The following is an 18,966-nucleotide window of genomic DNA, read 5'->3' on the forward strand; positions in this document are numbered from 1 at the left end:
TTTAAAAAACTATGAATGTGTCATACCCACTTAACGGCTGTCTTTTAGCAGCTACCCCAGGCCCAGGTGCAGCTCATCAGTTATCAATCACCCACAGCACTGGAACCTGCAATCACAAGTAGAGAGAGCGCCAACAGAACGCCTAGTGGTGTGGAGGGGTCATCACAATATGTAAATATGTAGAGAAACAAAAGCAAGCCGGTTTTGTCTTAGAAAAAGAAAACTCCCTAATTGTTCACTTTATATGTGTATTTATAAGAAGAAATAGTGGCAAAAAGAGACATCAAATAATCTAAAGTTAAACATCCAAAAACAACACCTTCATCAATACTTCCCCTCTCTTAATTACACAAAAAATAATAATATGACAACAATCCCCTTGACCTGGACAAGAAATAACACAATTTCACAGCAAAAGTTTGATGCTTTTTGAGGTTCTTGCTGAGAATTGAATGAGAAGATTGACACCAGTAAATGCTTTACATTTAAAGATACCGTCAGTTGGCTAAGATAAATATACAGACTGAAAACTGTTTTGTCTTGTAACTCTCACTTTTTAATTTTCCTTGTTTTATTTACATCAGCATACTTTCCTTTGTATTAACTGCCATTTGTATTTATATTGTTTGTTTTTTAGCTGTTATAGTCCATCTCAGAGCTCCCCTCCTCTTTTTGTCCTTGTTGATAAAGCATGTGAATGTCATCTGTCCTCAGATGAACCTGCGATGGAGGGGCTGGGTATGACGACTCACCTTCAGACCGGAGAGCTGCTCATCGTCACCACGGTGCTGCTGCTGTGGGCAGGTCAGCTTTATCTCTCTGTTTACCAGTGCTGGAGGAAGTACACATATCCTCTACTGCAGTAAAAGTACTCATTCCAACCTGTGAAAATACTCGTTGACAATTGAAACCTTGTAAGAATAATCAAGAAAATGTTCTTACAGAATGGCCCCAAGGACTATTATATAATTTAAAGGGGACCTATCGTGCAAAATGCACTTTTGTACGTCTTTTATACATGAATATGTGTCCCCGGTGTTCCAGGGAACTCACCAAGTGTCAGAAAACACAACCCTCTCTATTTTCCTCCATACCCAAATCTCTAAAAAAGGGGCTGCAACGGATCTGATAAAAACTGATCCAGATTTGAACACTTTACTGACGTCAGGAAAGTGGCGCTACGGCTATAGGCTCTGTGCACAAGATGGCGTCTATCAACTTCCGGCGGGTGGGTGTGGGGGCGAGTACTTCCGGTTTGAGTACAGAGTCTTTACAGCTTGACAGTTTGACAGTTTCTTATGACACACCAAGAGCAAGAATGAGCGGATTTCGGGGTAAAGAAAAGCGATTGGCCTTCCAGCGGGTAAGAAAGTCGGCACTACATTGCTGTGTGCCACTGTGTACGAATTCGGCCCGTTATAATCGGGAGATAAGTTTTCATGCATTTCCCATTGATGCTGAGGTAAAGGCTCAGTGGCTGATCAAGGTCCGTAGGGACAATTTCAGCCCCACAAAAAATACCAGTGTGTGCAGTAGGCATTTTCGACCAGGAGACTTATTGGTCACAGCGGGAGGACTGCACAGAGTACAGAAAGGAGCTACACCTGTTCTCTTTGCATGGAATAACTACGAGCTACCTACACCAAGACGTAATGTTTGGGAGCGTCGGCCGAGGGCAGAGAGCCCCACCCCGGACTTGACAGCTGAGTACGAGGTGGAAACAGTTGCGCTGCCTGATCATGAGTACTGTTTAAATCCCGCGACGGCAGTGATGGCAAATCAGGTGGCCGACGAGAACGAAGCCTTGAAAATGCAGGTTAGGGAGCTCCAACACCAGCTGGAAGTGTTACAACTGCGATCTCGTTTCGGGATACAACGCCTGGCAGGGTCGGACGAGGACATTCGTTTCTACACCAGGTTTGTTTATAAGGCTATCAGGATGTTGTTATGGCCACTAGTTTGAAAAACACCTTTCATTTGGGGAAGCTAATTTAAGAAACAAAACAATGTCTAACATGAACAATATTACATTCTTAGATTTGCCACATACAAGCATTTCCTTGCCTTTTGGAAATTGGTGGAGCCAGCAGCCAACACCAAGATGGTGCGGATCACCAACGCCAAGGCATCCTCTGCCAGCAGCTCGGATTCCTCTCAACCAACAACAACGGTATGCAGCATACAAGCATGGATGTATATTAATAATTATGCACGCTGCGCACTATACCACCGTTTAACAAGTGCATCACATCACTCACACACATGCCACACACACACACACACACACACACGGAAAATGTGTTACAACTGTACCCGGTCTCCCTATAACAGTATCTACAGTATGCCTAACACTTATTTGTTTTCACAGAAACTTCCACCCATAGATGAGCTGCTGCTGTTCCTCATGCACCTGTCAGTGGGCCTACATCTGAGGGATCTAGCAGAACGGTTTGGCATTCACCGCACCACAGTCATCAGAATTATTTCCACCTGGACACACTTCCTGTACCAACTGCTTGGAAGCCAACGTCTGTGGATCCCACGCGAAGTTGTCAGAGCTCACCTTCCACCAGAGTTTTCAGCTTTCCCTGACACACAAGTGGTGCTTGACTGCACTGAAGTATTCTGCCAGACTCCATCATCTCTCCTGCTGCAGAGTGAGGTGTTTTCAACGTACAAGTCACATGCTACATTCAAGGCCATGATCGGCATGGCACCACATGGTGCCATTACATTTGTGTCTGGCCTGTATGCAGGATCTATGAGTGACCGGGAGATTTTCAAGCTGTCTGGCATCGTGAGCCTGCTCACACCAGACATGGCAATAATGGTCGACAAAGGGTTCCTTGTGGACAATCTGGTTGAGTGCAAAGTTTACCGGCCTGCCTTTCTGTAAAAAAAAACCCAAATGAGCAGGGAGGATGTCAGGCAGACTCAATCCATTGCACGTCTGAGGGTCCATGTGGAGAGGTGCATCAGAAGGGTCAAAGAGAACAAACTCTTTGACAAAGCCATACCACTGTCTGTGTGTGGAAGCATTGAGGAGCTTTTCAATGTGGCTTGCTTCCTGGTCAACTACCAGAACGGACCACTGGTGAAAGCATGGGCAAGCCTGGGCAGCAATGATTAAAAGATTTCTTGCTCCCAAACCAATTGTGTATTTCATTGTGGTCGTTACAAAAAGCAGTCATACCATACTATGTTTAGGTACTAATGAATTATAACCTCAAAACAAATGCACACAAAAATAACATAGGACAATACATAATATAATAAATCCACAATATGATAACATTTTACAGATTCATTTAATACACTTTTACAAAACATAGGTTGATGTTATATCGGGGGGAAAAAATACATATTTAAACATTTCAATTAGTCTCTGCATATTTAAGTAATGCTAGTTTATGTAACAGATGAACAGATCAATGCAAGATAAGTTAGTTAGCATCCACAACTTTTGTTAATGAATAACGTCATATGACATTAAATGTCTGCCAATAAACACCCCTTTCTTCCTCACATAGGTCCTTTGACTAAAGGATCTTTTTGACTTATAGAACACACTTGGTTCTGGTTTTAGCAATTGAAAGAACTATATACAGGAAAATATTCATGTTAGATCAGTAATGTAGTGTGATGTAGTGTGGTACACTAATGTAGTGTAGTGCATATCAGTCCATGTAAAAATAAAAATAATCTCCCTTCTCCCTAATGGTTGTAGCCACCTCGCAGTCTCTGCAGATACGCTGTATAAGGATATCCTCCTCTGCAAAAACGACAAAATCGCACCACTCCATCCCTGTGAGTAGGAGCTGGCCTTGCACCTGCCAATAGTAGCTATGAGACTGCTTCAGTTTTAATGTGCCACTTTGCATTTTTAAGTAGCTACAGTCCACATAACTTTTTGCATTTGGGCATTTTATTTCAACAAGTCCAAAAGGTGGGCTCTCAGTTGGGTCAAACACCAGACCGTCAGGAGATGACCCTAACCAGGGGGCATCTGGGTGAATGACAAACAAATCAAATCAAAAAGATTTTCCTTGCCATGAGCAATGTTGTCGCAAGTGACAGTAGATGGAGGTGCTGTTGGTGACTGCACACAAACTCACAGGTGGTAGGCTCCAGCCTATAGCCATCCACAGGTAGAGGTGGTGGTGGAGGGGCATCTGGGTGACGCACTATAACCCGGCTAAGAGGTAGTGGATGCTGGTATGAGATAGGGCTACCTTCCTGAACTTTTCCAAAGGTGGAGTTAACCAGTGGCACGTCCACACTTATAGCCATGGTAGTGATCAGTGGTGCGATGTCTGCTGAGAAGTCCTTGTATACCTCGCTGACTTTGAGGACATCTGGGTCTGGCAGCTCCCCCCGCACGGCCTTGTAACGTGTACTCCTTTGAACATGTTTATATAATAATTAGGACTTTAAGAACAATTTTACACTCAGACAACAATCACAAAGTTGTTGCAGGCTACATACAATTACTTAGGACAATAGATATTACCTTACACCGTCAGCAACTGTAAACTGCTTTGGCTTAGTGGAAATGAACACCATGTCACTCACTCTGCCTGGTTTCACACCCTATTAATTACACAAAAGAATTGTCAAATTCATTGAAATGGTCATTGATGCAACATACTAGATCAGCTCTTGGCACAAAGGAAATACTCATTAAACCGTGGATTGGTTGTGAACACATACTGTACTTACCATGGTTCTTGGCTTGTGCCATCGCTGCTCTGTTTCAGTGCAGCTGAGGACAGGGGGTACAGCAGCCAGGTTGAGTGTGGAGTAGTGTGCGGTCTGGAACAGCAGTGCAACATTGTGGTTGCAGAGTGCTGTTCCAGCTACACAGGAACACTTTGCCACTGCAATCTCCACGGGTGAGCAGTTCTCAAAGACAATCTACACATTAAAATAAAATGTCAGTCATTTTACATTTAGAACACCGCTTCAATACAACACAGAAAAATGAGAAAGCTGAGAGCAGGCTGATCAGGCAAGTAGTAGGTGTGGGAAAAGGCTAAACCATGTCAGGTTATCAGTCACATCACATACACAGAAGTTCTGCTGTTTGGAATACTGTAATTTAAGGACATTCAAACAGATAAACTTTCTCAGCTGTCTCAATTTATTATCTTATTATATTATAACTACATAAAATAGTGTTAGTAGAACGTTGAACAGCTTAACATAGATGTAGGGTACAAAACCAGCACTTACCTAACACTGGCCCATACAAATAACTGGACCCTACATGGATTATACTAACCATACAGTAAAGAACAGCAGCCGTCACAACCAGTTTCTGGGGTTTCCATGAAAGCAGAGATGGTTTTCAACCTCTCATTAATAATCTTTGATGAAAGCTAAGTTTGGGTTTAGCTAATGTATTTATCATTTTACACGAGAGGGTTACAAAACGAAAATAAATCTGTAGCCCCTTCATGCTACACACACATAGCTAGCTACCAGTTGATGTGAGCTAATTTATTGTCACTATGCAATCTGTTGCAACACGTCAGCTAGCTGGGCTTTTTTGAATCCTAAATCACAGGTTACCTACTCTAGCCACATCAAAACCCCAGAACATGAACCTGATTGAGGCTTTGAACCGATGAACACTTTTTATTTTCCTCCCTACTCTGAGATCGTGAGGCTTTTCATGCTTCCTCATGGACCTGTAACAGCTAGCCCTGACGCTCACTCTCCCTGAAGGTAGATCTTTGTTTGAAACTGTGGGGAATTGGACATCATTCATGTTATCCAAAACACGTAATAGTACATCATTAAAACGCTTTACACTGTATCAAGACTGTCAAGTTGTCAAAGTTAGCCAGTAACTACAGCTTTGTTTGTCACTTACCTTCATAGTTGTTATCTACCCGCTCTACCGTAGACCGGATGTTAACAAGCGCCCACTCAATGAACCGGAAATGGAAATACGTCATCCCGTGCAACTAGCCTATTGGGCCAACTCCACCAATCAGGAGGAGACAGCCACGGCCATTGCCGTTCGAAAGTGCTGGAGACGCTGTAGTACATATGCCAGGCCTGTAAGTGGCGCTGTAGTCTGCCACAAAAGCAGCGAAGAAGACTTGGTTACCATGGTTACCCTTCTGTTTATTCTCCGCTGTGGCTTTTTTTCTCCCTCCCCGAGGCAAGCGTTTGCTCCCGCTGATTTAATGCAATGCAATCCCTCCCCGTCGAGGCAAGCACTGTAATTCTCTGTCCGTTAAAGTTTAAATCTTCCGGACAAAATTTGAAAAGTGCCGGTCAAAGGTCTTCTTTGTTATTTATTGAGCTTTAAAACAAATGAATAACGACTCTATATAATAAAACACGGAGGACGGAGATCTCTTTTTCTCCCCCTCTTCTGACAGCCCAGCAGCTGATTAGAGCACGTCTCCCCTCTCCTGCAGGGGGGCGTGGTCAGCAGAATCAGACCCGTAGACAGCAAACAACACATAGAGCGAAATGAGGCATGGCTAAAATGCATGATCTGTTTGGTATTTCGAAAACAGAAACGTATAAATATACCTTATATAGGTATGGCCCTACAATATATTATTTAAATATAGCATGATAGGTTTCCTTTAAAGGTGGGGTAGGTAAGTTTGAGAAACCAGCTTGAGATACACTTTTTGTTATATTCCATGGAATGCTCTTAACATCGCGATAGCAATGAATATCTTAAGTGCTTTGAAAAAAAATCCATACAAAATGTCATCTGTGGAAGCCGTAGTACTGTAAAAAGTACGACCAATCATTTTAGCCGGCCCGGCTAAAATAACTGGATGGCCTACCTGCCTGTCAGCCTTCCATCTGTGCACAAACTTATCTCGTTGCCTCATTGGTCATGTGCGCGTTAAGAATAACCCCTGGCAGCCGGGAATGATCATCCATGATGCAGATATGTGAATTGAAACAGAAGCAGATGACAATATGAAGAAGTGAGTCACCCTGCTGCTGCTGTGCTCATTGGTCATGTGCGCATTCGTGTGTGTTGGAGGAGGGGCTCTGTAAGGAAGTAGCAGATTTCTTCCGGCTGTGTATTTTCAAAATCTAGCGATCTCGAGCTGGTTTCTCCAAAATTACCTATCCCACCTTTAAGGTAACTATAATGAAAATACTTATTGTGCCCGGGTGAATATAGTAAAAAAAAAAGCTATTCAAACCCAGGTGCCTATAGTGAACAATGCTATTTGTAACCAGGTAACTATAGAGTGGTGCAGGGATGACGTATTTACCTGGAAGTAAGCTGCGCATGGGTTCCCTAGACAAAAAAGCAATGGGATTTCTCCATAGGATTTTGGAAAATAGCTCGAAATAAGGTCCTTGGAAAACTAACCTGTTTGATAAATACACGTTTTGTTCAGCCGAAGTCTACCCTACTTTTATAATTTTCGAATCATAAAACTAATCGCCAGAAGCTAAATGCTAACGTTATGCTATAAACGAACTACAGCAGGGTCGCACGACTTCAACGTCACGCCAACTTAAGATCGATATTCAAAAATACAGATTCAAAATTGTACAAGTTGCTTTCAAGCAGAACAGGGCAAACAAACTTAGCGGGAGTGTGTACGTGTTCGGCGTAATGACGTATAACGTCCTCGACAACTTCTGTAGTCCTATTCAGCCACTTGTTAACAACCATCGTTTTTCAGACACATAAACAGCTAAAACATCACCAGTGGGGTCACTGCTGATGTATTTAATGTCGTAGAACAAAACTTGATCCGTCTCTTAAATTTGTGTCAACCACAGACCTTATTTTGAGTTATTTTCCAAAATTCTATGGAGAAATCCCATTGACTCCGAGACGAGGGAACCAGTAGTGGTAAAATGCGAACTCACTTCCGGGTTTTAGGACTCGTCACTGCATCACTCTGGTGAACAATGCTATTTGTAACCGGGTAACTATAGTGAACAATGCTATTTTTAACCGGGTAACTATAGTGAACAATGCTATTTGTAACCGGGTAACTATACTGAACAATGCTATTTGTAACCAGGTAACTATAGTGAACAATGCTATTTATAACCGGGTAACTATAGTGAACAATGCTATTTATAACCGGGTAACTATAGTGAACAATGCTATTTGTAACCGCTGTGGAGCAGGTGAGCAGCACCAAATTCCTGGGTGTGACCATCACAGATGACCTCACCTGGAAAAACAACACCACCGCACTAGCGAAGAAGGCCCAGCAGCGCCTGTACTTCATCTGGAAGCTCAAGCGAGCCGGAGCACCACCCCCCATCATGCTGTCTTTCTACCGAGGCGCCACTGAGAGCATCCTCAGCAGCTGCATCACGCTGTGGTGATGCTGCACCACAGCTGCACCCTCTCAAACCGCAAGAGCCTGCAGCGGATTGTGAACTCTGCCCAGAGGATCATCGGTGCCTCACTCCCATCACTACAGGACATTTATAACAACCGCCTCACCCGCAAAGCACTCAGCATTGTGGGCAGTGTTGGGCAAGTTACTTCCAAAATATAATACATTACATATTACTTACTACTGTCTTTTTGAAGTAATAATACAATATTACTGTCTCTGAAATGTAATGAGTTACACTACTTTTATATTACTTTTGAGTTACTTTCACCAAAATAACCGCAAAATAATGGCTAGGTATTTTAAATGCTAAAATGTAGTGTTGTGCAGCAACTGTGTAGGCCCTTAAGGCTACTAACAACTTTTATTACAAGGCTTACCCCTAGATTCCACCGGGTCCGTCTGTGCCGCGGTTTTGGTCCGGCCTCCTCCGGCGTCATACCCTACCAGGCGCGTTTCAGAAGCATTTCAGAAGCGGAGTGTCTTGCCTGCCGGCTCGCAGTTTTTGTTGATTTGGGCATATTTCCTGGACAGGCTACTTTGTACAGACAAAGTTAATAATAACTGTAATATTCCAGTTATAAACGACATGAATCAAAGATGTGTTGCTGTATTTTAGTGGTAAAAAAATGCATTCATCATCATAATTATTCTATATATATATAATTTACACAGTGCCTGTAAACCGGAGGAGAACACTGGCATTTCTCCTCCTACTTGAAAGACTACGGAGGGATAGGGTCTGCAAAGTTAGTTTGTGTGTGTGTATATATATATATATATATATATATATATATATATATATGCTATATATGCTCTGAACGTTCCACTTCCTGCCTGCCCGACCTTACGTTACGGCTGCGCCGCGACAAAAATAGGATTTGATCCTAATTTTAGAGGAGCCCTGCGCCGAGCCGCTTCTGGGCCGCTTCTGAGCCGTAACGCGCCGCGTGTGGTGGAATAGCACCCATTGACTAGAGTGGCCGTGAGCACCGCGGCGCAGCCGTAACGCGCCGTAGACGGACCCGGTGGAATCTAGGGGTAAGTTGAATACTCGATTCTGATTGGTCAATTCCAGGATCAAGAAAAGAGAAAGTAAAAGACGGTGCACTGGACGTCAGATAAATGAACAGAAGAAGACAGACAAGAAGTAAACACTAACAGGAACACGGTATGGGCTCTGCAGTGTTTACGGACTTGTTAGTGGATCAGAAACTGTGAACAGAGTTGGACAGTGCTGCCGTAAAGTTGTTGTTGTCGCAGTTCCAGCCGTTGGTGCGCCGTGGAACGGAGTTTTTTTTTTCTTACCCCTCGATTCCACCGGGTCCGTCTGCTCCGCGTCACGGCTGCGTTACGGCTGTGCCGCGGCGTTCGCAAAGATCGCGGCCACTCTAGTCAATTGGTGCTATTCCACCAGACGCGCCGCGTTACGGCTCAGAAGCGTCCCAGAAGCGTATCGGTGCTGGGCTCCGCTCAAAATAGGATTCAAGTCTATTTTTCGACGCGACGCGAGGCATGGCAGAGGCGCCGGGCAGGAAGTGGACCGGTCAGAGCATCCGGCCCATCCCCAAAATAAACTAATTTTGCAGACCCTATCCCTCCGTAGTCTTTCAAGTAGGAGGAGAAATGCCAGCGTTCTCCTCCGGTTTACAGGCACTGTGTAAATTATATATATAGAATAATTATGATGATGAATGCATTTTTTTACCACTAAAATACAGCAACACATCTTTGATTCATGTCGTTTATAACTGGAATATTACAGTTATTATTAACTTTGTCTGTACAAAGTAGCCTGTCCAGGAAATATGCCCAAATCAACAAAAACTGCGAGCCGGCAGGCAAGACGCTCCGCTTCTGAAATGCTTCTGAAACGCGCCTGGTAGGGTATGACGCCGGAGGAGGTGAAGAGCTCGACGAAAACACTCGTGAAAAGTGATGTTTAAAACTCAGTTAATGGGGCTCATTCACTGGCGCTTCCACAAACAACCAACATAATTGTTAGATTCAAATGAAGTAGCCTACATTATTCAAGTTTACATGTTACGAACTCAGACACTTAGGATGTAGGACCCAATTGCACGACCCGGGAGACAGAGGTAAAGTATTAGTAAGATACTTTATTTTCCAAAATACAGCAATGAACAACAAAAAAGGTAACTATCAAATCTCTAACCGAGATGACAAAAATAGAGGAACAAAATGAAAGCGCTCACGTAGTGAGGAATCAAACTTTACAAGAGTACAAAGAGCATAGACCTGACCATAGCAAGAGACAATACGAACTGACAAAGAACACTTGGGAGACAGGGGAATATAAGCACAGGGTAACTAGACACAGGTGGGACCAATCAGGGGCGGGGCTGACATTGATGAGCACAGGAGACACAGGTGAAAATAATCAGGAAGCCTGGAATGAGAGAAAGCAAACGTAAATAACATGCATCTCTCTAGCATTTCTGTCGGTGCACAACATTACATTAACTTTGGATAATAACACGGGAGAAATGAGCGGAAGCGCTCTCTTTTCCTCTCTCCCCCTCTCTCTCTCTCCTGACAGCCTGTCAGTATCTCATGCAGCTCACTGATCCAGTAATGAGTGACCTGACAGTGAAGAATAAATATATTTATAACTAGTTCCAGAGGTAGATCAAATAGCTAAGTGTGTTAGGTCTAACTCTTGTGTGTTTTGCTCCGCTCACCGGTCCGTCACAGCGGGTGGAGCTGCAGGATTTCTGCTTCACACACGTTGCATACCGCTATTTTATTGTCATTTTCAGACACCTTAAAATACTGCCAGACTGGTGAAGCCATTTTGGCGAGCTTGTTTTGCCGCACACAGATAAAAGTGTCATGCATTTTACATGAGAGCACCGATCGATCGGCAGAGAGTGAGTATTGGCCGATATCGCCACGCAAAAACTGCGGCATTTTTACAGCTCCTTATGGGTACTGCAATTTGTGAAGTGCTTTCCTCTGTGGTGAAATTATCAGCACTGCATTACGGAGGAAAGCGGCAGAAAGTCGCCTGGAGTTAAAGAGAGCGGGGCTGCGTTGCGTGCATGGCTTCCTTCTGCAGGTAACGGGGAGATGCGCTCTGGCGGCGGTCTCGTTCAGGATCCGAAAATACAATTTAAATATTTTGCACATTTATTCCACTTATTCCTAGTGTGCCACTGATTACGGTGGCACGCGTGCCAGGGGTTGCCGACCCCTGCATTACTGTAACGCGTTACACCCAACACGGATTGTGGGTGACTCCACCTACCCCTCCAACAGCCTCTTCAGCCTCCTGCCTTCAGGGAGAAGGTTCCGCAGCCTCCGCTCGAGCTCCACCAGGCTGAGGAACAGCTTCTTCCACCAGGCGGTCAGGATGCTGAACTCTCTCCTCTCCCTCTGACATCTCTCCCTTCTCTCCCCTGACCTCTCCACCCTGCCTCCCACCTTTCCCCCCTGCCCCAAATGGACCTGGACTTTAACCCTGTCCCCCGTCCCCACACACAACCTTCCCTCATCCAGCACCAGTCACTTTTCTACTCATCTCCGCTGCTACTGCACTGCAACTGTACTTCAAACATCATTTTTATTTTGCTCTAAGGAATACTTGCACTAATGTCACATTCATGTTTCTGTTGATTGTGTTTTAAATAAATTACATAGTACTTATACGTACCTATTACTACTTATTACTTAGTTTTTATACCTCTTTTATCTAGGCCCTTTTTTGTAACTTGTTATATGTATGTCAAACTATGGGACTGCGAGAAACGGTATTTCAAATTTTCTGTATGTATAACACATGTGGAATTCTTGACAATAAAGTTGACTTTGACTTTGAACTATAGTGAACAATGCTATTTGTAACCAGGTAACTATAGTGAACAATGCTATTTGTAACCAGGTAACTATAGTGAAAAATGCTATTTATAACCGGGTAACTATAGTGAACAATGCTATTTGCACTGTCCAGGCTGTATCTAGCATGGCAGAGACACATGCACCCAGGTGTCCATAGTAGACACGCTATTCACACCCGGGCATACATTTGATCATGTTTTTAATCGATAGGTATTCTTTGGTATGTCATAAGATTAATCTAATAGCAGGATTTTGCTTCTGTAGTGTTGTTGATTTGAGGCTCATTTCGAACTATTACCTAATGATTATTTTTGGAAAGAAAGAGTAATAATTCCTCTAAACATAAAAATAAGCTGTTTGTAGTCCATCAAATGCTGGGACTGTATGCTGACATCACCTTAGACCAAACGATTATTTGATTAATCAAGAAAATATTCAGGAGATTCAACAAAAAAATGTTGTTAGTTAGCCCCCAAATAGCTGTTTGCTAAGGTGTAGATCAGAATGTTATTGAAATATTATTGACAGATCATGTTTTGATTAACGTTTTTTATACTTTCTTCTTTCCTCCGCGTCTTCCTTATCCTTCCCCCCAGCCGTCATCGCCCTTTTCTGCCGACAGTACGATATTATCAAAGACAACGACTCCAGCAGCAGCAGAGACAAAGCCAAAAGGCCGCTGGTGCGAGCCCCCCCGCCCTACTACAACCCCTCGGCCGGCAGCTCGCCGATCTACCACAACGGAGCCGTGCACAGCAGCAGGGTGACTCACTTCTTCATATTATCATCTGCTTCTGTTTCAATTCACATATCTGCATCATAGATGATCATTCCCGGCTGCCAGGGGTTATTCTTAATGCGCACATGACCAATGAGGGCACGAGATAAGTTTGTGCACAGATGGAAGGCTGACAGGCAGGTAGGCCATCCAGTTATTTTAGCCGGGCCGGCTAAAATGATCGGTCGTGCTTTTTACAGTACTACGGCTTCCACAGATGACATTTTGTATGGATTTTTTGTCAAAGCACTTAAGAAATTCATTGCTATCGGGATGTTAAGAGCATTCCATGGAATATAACAAAAAGTGTATCTCGAGCCGGTTTCTCAAACTTACCTACCCCACCTTTAAGTCAGATAATGCTGTTAAAGTAATCACTCAGTTCTCTTAAGATGACAAGGTGACCTTTTAAAAAAAAATCAATAAGCACACACACACACACACACACACACACACACACACACACACACACACACACACACACACACACACACACACACACACACACACACACACACACACACACTTCTAGAGGCTCAGAAGAGATGATAGATCATGATTTGTCAAACATCCTACTCATCATGCATTCAAAGTCCACTTTAATAACCAAACACTTCTCATACATTTTGTTTAAAAAGGTACTTAATCAAACTATTAGTGCTGCCTACTTTTCTTTTGCTCCTAAATTAAATTACTCCTCTAATCACTTCAGCTGCATTTGAGAAATAAAAACTATTAACCCTTAATTTTCTTACATTTTACCTTACATACCTTTGCATTTATTACAGCTGGTCCTAGCTCTTTAATGCAGGTGCATTATGTTCAAAGTGATTACCCTCAAACCTGTGACTCCATGTGCCAAGGATTTACAACTGTTTTATCCCTAATTTCTCCAAAATTCAGCCTGATTTATTTGGTATCTTTGGCATTTATCCTCGAATTTAATTTGAATTACGTCAATTAAAAATAAACTGTCTTCACACACAATGAGTTTATAATGACTATCAAGGTTCATTTAATAATCAATGAAATCTAATGGGAATACGGCTTGAACTGTGTGGTGAGGACTAGGGGTGTTGAAAATAATCGTTTCTACGATGCATTGCGATGTGGACGTGGACGATTCGGTATCGATGCAGTGACGGAAGATAACCGATTATAGTGTAGTAACGTTGCTTCCTGATTTTCCGGCCGCGGCTTTACTATAACGTTTTTTTTTCTGTCACTTTAATATCAAATCGGTCGGTGACGCAGAGATCAGGGAACAGACGTGACAGCGGCACCAAACACGGAGCAGTCTGCTTTATCCACCAACACAAGAACACCAGTCCAGAACCAACAGCAGAAGGACCCGCTCTGAATCACTCCGTGTCGCTGCGGCTCAGAGACATTAGCCGCGTTCACACCGGAGTACTTTTCACCGTACTTTTCGCGTTTAGTTCCGTTAGTACCCCTTATGTCGCGTTCACACCAAAAAGAGCACTTAATCTCTGGAACTTTTACCCCCATTTTTAGTGCCTGCTGAGAGATCGTACTTTCCTGGGGGAAAAAAGTGCCCCAGTTCTGTTTGGCTGGGCGAATTGCAAACCACGCCTCGTACAACTCTGAAATGTTTTGTAGAGCCGCCATTGTATTATCCTCGCATTAGCATTATTAGCATTAGCATTCGCCCAGCGCACAAACGCAGAGAGACTAACTTATGGCAACACAAAATAAAACATGGGAGCGGTGGAGATGAGGTGTCGGCGTTCTGGCGATTTACTCGGAAGGCTTCAGTAGAAGCTGCTGGGAGTCCCAGCAGCTTCTACTGAAGCCAGTCCCCAACTCCAGGGACTTCCGGCCGGGGACTCCGGGTGACAGTATACGCCGTGAAGTTGTTTGCTGCCTGCCAGTAAACCCAAAGCAGAAGAAGTCGAAGTGACGTCAGCGGCTCATTTGCGTAATCTTCCCTCAGGGAAAAGTACTCCGGTGTGAACGCGATCTGTACTAAGTGCCCTGGGGTCATAAGTGCCGGGGCTCTGAGTGCCGGCACTAAATACGGCAAAGTGTGATGCCACATTCAGGACATTCAGTGTCCTTTTTTTAACAGAAGACCGTTGCTAGAAGCTGCAGCTAGACTGCAGAAGCATTAGTTTTTGAGGATGGAACAACTTCACACACAGATATAGGGAGGCTAGACCTATACAATTAATTTATTTTGGTTTATAAATTAATGTCAAGACATTTATGTTATTGATTTCTGAAGCACTTTCTAAATAATAAAAAGAGAGTTCATATGTATTTACTGCATGTATGCATTGATGAAAAATAAGCCATGTGCAGTAATATAGAAAATTGAGGATGCAACGCATTGGTATGAATCGTGATGCATCGTGATGCATCGGGATATCGAATTGAATCGAATCGTTGACAGGATAATCGTAATCGAATCGTGAGACCAGTGAAGATGCACAGCCCTAGTGAGGACGCATGTTAATTAAGAAAGATGTTAGATTTAGAGGCAAAATCCAATAAAAGGTTGCTGTTTGCATTCGTTGCCTTAGGGCTGAGATAAGTGGAAAACAAAAATAAAACATGATTCATGTTATGTCAGGCGGCCTCGATAACAAGGAGGGCCTCATCATCCTCCCAACAATAAGAACTATTTATTTTTGCTTAAACCTGAAGCAATTAAGGGAGAACTTTTAAGTGAACCTCTGAAATGTCATGGTCATCAATTGGCTCATAAATCTTTAACAAGCATCATATGCAAAGTGCATGAAGGCCATGTGGCGCTGCATGTGAAAATGACCCACACACTCAGATTTATGATCATGTGTGGTCCCTTTTCTGCTTATGAATCATGTGTTTATGTCCCTCTCCCTCACCTTTTTCTTTCTTCTTTTTTTAGCTCCACAGAGCCTCCTCCTCCATCAGCATCATTAGAGTCTGACTTCCTGTACAGCAGAGGACGGCTGGAGTCACAGATGTGTGACATGAGGAACTCCAGTGGGATTATCCTGACAAAGAGAGGATTTATAGACCTGACTGAGAGTCTAATTTATTGTAATGTATGGGAAAGTGAGAAGCACTCAATGCAAATTAACGTCTGGTGGAAATGGACAAATACTGCCCTCTTGTGGCAAGACTGCAACATCGAAAAACAAACTGGAAACACATGGACTGCAGCTTTTTAAAGAGCTTTTCAAGGAGGATTTCAGCACAAAAGGATGCATTCTGACCTGCAGGAAAAATACATTCCTAAAATTATTTTATTTCTATGACTTTCTCTCGCTGATTTAAAAAACCTTTTGTGATGTGCCAGCATGTTGGCGTCAAAATAATTCAAGGGTTCTGCGTCAAGTGTGAGACAACATATGAATGCAAGAATGTGCGTGTGTGTGTGTGTGTGTGTGTGTGTTTGTGGGTTTACTTTCCGTAATGTCTGCATTTCAATTAACTTCATATGTATTTCTCATCTCCTTGTTAATAGTAAGATGTCAACCCAGTCTCACGGCATTTCGTGTTATAGTCACGAAATGAATTTAATCTATTGATTCGTGTTCACCAACACGATTTTCCCTTTTTTTTCGTGTCACACAGAACAATTTTAAAAGCAATGTTATTATGTAATGTATGTAATGCTATTGGTAGTATGTTTCGTGCCTGCACCACGTATTTTTGTCCGGTCGGGTCTTGGAAGACCGGAAGCTGTGTGGTTCATAAAAACATTTTCTTACTCAATGTCAAGCCACGATTATTGTAAAATGTCTGACTTTTTTTGCCGTCCGTGAGGAAAAGAAATGGGGCTCAGAGCCTCAGAATACTGAAATCTGTATTTCCTTCTAATTTGTTATTATTTGGTGCAGGCACGAAACATACTACCAATAGAAATACATTGCTTTTAAAATCGTTCTGTGTGACACGATAAAAATGGGAAAATCGTGTTGGTGAACACGAATCAATAGATTACATTTCGTGACTATAACGCAAAATGCCGTGAGACTGGGTTGAAGATGTACACTATACTAACAACAAAAATAGTGTATTATATGTAATAAGAATATATTCATATTTTCATTTGAAGATATTGGTAATTTAAATGTTATTCTGACAAATCATTTGAATATATGGGATGAAGCTTTCATAAATAGTTTAATTAAATTAACAAAACATTTGACCATTTACTGTATTTAATATAGTCAGCAACATTTTTATAATGATAACATGACAAACTGATCAACAAATGTATCAAATTAAGTTAAAAAAAACAATAGTAGCTTATTAGAATGCTTCTAAATCGGCATTGTAACCAATATTCAATTTCAAGGCTACAAAGCCTTTTTGTGTTTGTTTTTAAAATCAATATAGGTTTTTTTGGTATTGTGGCAATGTAAATGGCATAACAAATAGGTTTACAGGAAAATTAGATACAATCCAGATTAGAGTTATGAAAGCAGCCATAGGCAACGTGTTTTAACAAAAAAATGTTTGAATAAGATTAGTATTCCTTACATTTAACCAAAACATAGTTTTAGTGATGTTGCTGCAAGATCTCTGGCTAAAAAAGAAAAAGTAGCAACATGATCAAATGAAGTGGAATTTTATGGCCAGAAAGACATGTTTTAGCATCTTAAAACACATCTCTCCTACTCCGCTACTTGACTTGTTTTTACCATACAGCTATTACATACAAGACAAACTACCACAATAAATCATTTCTGAACGAGACGTAGCGTCAGTCTCGCATGCAAAGTTCATGAAGGTTAGACTTTGATAAAGGAAGCAAAGCAATTCAAATCTCATTTACAATGCTGACCTGGCCAAGAAGGCAGCAACGTTACACATTCTTACACATAACACGGACATATAAAATACAGAGAACACAACTAAGTAAACAAAAGACAAAAAGCAGTCACTACATTGGCACATTTGGACAGTAAGGTACACTACTTATTACTGCAAGAGCAGCTGGTAGTAAGGACCTCAGACAACTTCAATTTAAAACAGGCTATAGGGACAAGTGCCATCAGTTTGAGGCTTGATTGAAGGTCATTCCAAGACCATGAACCATAATAAAAAAGACTCCTTTTCCCAGCCTCAGTACATGGGAAAATATAACAGATTATAATTGTTATGTATTTTCTTTATTGTCTATGTGACTTGAAACTAAGCATTCTTTTTGTGGATCAAGTGTCAGATTATAATTTATCTGTATTCTCCAGTTTCAATAAAAAATTGAAACAAATAGAGAGCCGAAGTCCCTCCCTTTCCGGTGGACCTCCATGGGACCTTATTTCGGAGAAAATATGTATTGTAGTCAATGGCGAGAGAGAAATTATCTTTCGATCCCGTTTGAATTGTGCCACATATGATGTTTGTCAATTTAAAAGATAATTTTGCAAGTCAAGAAAAAAAAAGTTTGTCGTAAAACTGTTTTTTGTGTGAAACCGCTCAATGAACTACATCTCTGGGGCCTCATTTATAACGCCTTGCGTAGGATTCACGTGGGAAGGTTGCTTACGTAGTACAAAGCAAAAAAATAGGTACAGAAATGTTCCAACATTTTCCGATTCACAAAACATTGCGTACCGGCGAGGGAAGTGCGTACGGCACTTCCTACGCCTGTTTCCCTTTATAAATCACAATCGACTCGAAATGCGGCGCAGCTTTTGCAGGCTTCACGTAACGCCCATATTTGCCTATAAATAGTCAGAGAAACGCCCATTCATTCATTTTGACTGACTGCATGAAGAAGATCGCAGGAAATGACGACAGCACAGCTAAAAAAGACATCTCCCATCATGTCCACCCAGACCAGTAAATCGTTTTTTTTGCCTATTTTCAGATTTGAATTATGCCATAGTGACGTTTTACGAGTAAAAGTGGGGTTTGAGCCTGTAATCTTGTGTGAGGTTCTCCATGTTTCCTGTGAAAAGGTGAGGACTGGGTTATCATAAGGGGTGACCCCATTTGTTTGCATAATAAAAGCATGGA

At 42.2% G+C, this 18,966-nt stretch overlaps 3 protein-coding genes across 3 annotated transcripts in view; 2 read left to right on the forward strand and 1 right to left on the reverse strand.

Moving 5' to 3' along the window:
* Positions 1-16,142, forward strand: part of LOC117469234 (fibronectin type III domain-containing protein 5-like) — a 93,902-nt gene extending 77,760 nt beyond the window's left edge. Inside the window, exons 6-8 of the mRNA XM_034113615.1 lie at positions 715-804; positions 12,809-12,975; positions 15,881-16,142. Coding sequence (XP_033969506.1) covers positions 715-804; positions 12,809-12,975; positions 15,881-15,922 — 299 coding nt within the window. The 3' untranslated portion in view covers positions 15,923-16,142. The remainder of the gene's footprint in view (positions 1-714; positions 805-12,808; positions 12,976-15,880) is intronic.
* LOC117469362 lies at positions 1,533-3,702 on the forward strand. Its single transcript, XM_034113795.1, has 3 exons — positions 1,533-1,917; positions 2,038-2,170; positions 2,369-3,702. The coding sequence occupies exons 1-3, from the start codon at positions 1,772-1,774 to the stop codon at positions 2,894-2,896; spliced, it is 807 nt and encodes a 268-aa protein (XP_033969686.1). The 5' UTR covers positions 1,533-1,771; the 3' UTR covers positions 2,897-3,702.
* On the reverse strand, positions 3,335-5,915 carry LOC117469363. The gene is made up of 4 exons (XM_034113797.1): positions 5,876-5,915; positions 4,720-4,914; positions 4,511-4,590; positions 3,335-4,399 (listed from the first exon to the last, which is right to left on the reverse strand). Exons 1-4 carry the CDS (start codon positions 5,879-5,881, stop codon positions 4,027-4,029), a joined length of 654 nt encoding a protein of 217 aa, XP_033969688.1. The 5' UTR covers positions 5,882-5,915; the 3' UTR covers positions 3,335-4,026.
* Positions 16,143-18,966: the final 2,824 nt, after the last annotated feature.

The sequence above is a fragment of the Trematomus bernacchii genome, unplaced genomic scaffold (genome assembly GCF_902827165.1).
Source record: "Trematomus bernacchii unplaced genomic scaffold, fTreBer1.1, whole genome shotgun sequence".
In the NCBI taxonomy this organism is placed as follows: Eukaryota; Metazoa; Chordata; class Actinopteri; order Perciformes; family Nototheniidae; genus Trematomus; species Trematomus bernacchii.

Bases quoted from the DNA above. Each gene is read 5' to 3' on its own strand.
- LOC117469363 (XM_034113797.1), bottom strand. The intron at 4,591-4,719 runs GTAAGTACAGTA...TGTAATTAATAG, and splicing joins GGCACAAGCCAAGAACCATG to GGTGTGAAACCAGGCAGAGT. The intron at 4,400-4,510 runs GTAATATCTATT...ACATGTTCAAAG, and splicing joins ACAGTTGCTGACGGTGTAAG to GAGTACACGTTACAAGGCCG.
- LOC117469362 (XM_034113795.1), top strand. From the start codon at position 1,772: ATGGCAAATCAGGTGGCCGACGAGAACGAAGCCTTGAAAATGCAGGTT. The intron at 1,918-2,037 runs GTTTGTTTATAA...TTACATTCTTAG, and splicing joins GACATTCGTTTCTACACCAG to ATTTGCCACATACAAGCATT. The intron at 2,171-2,368 runs GTATGCAGCATA...TTGTTTTCACAG, and splicing joins CCTCTCAACCAACAACAACG to AAACTTCCACCCATAGATGA.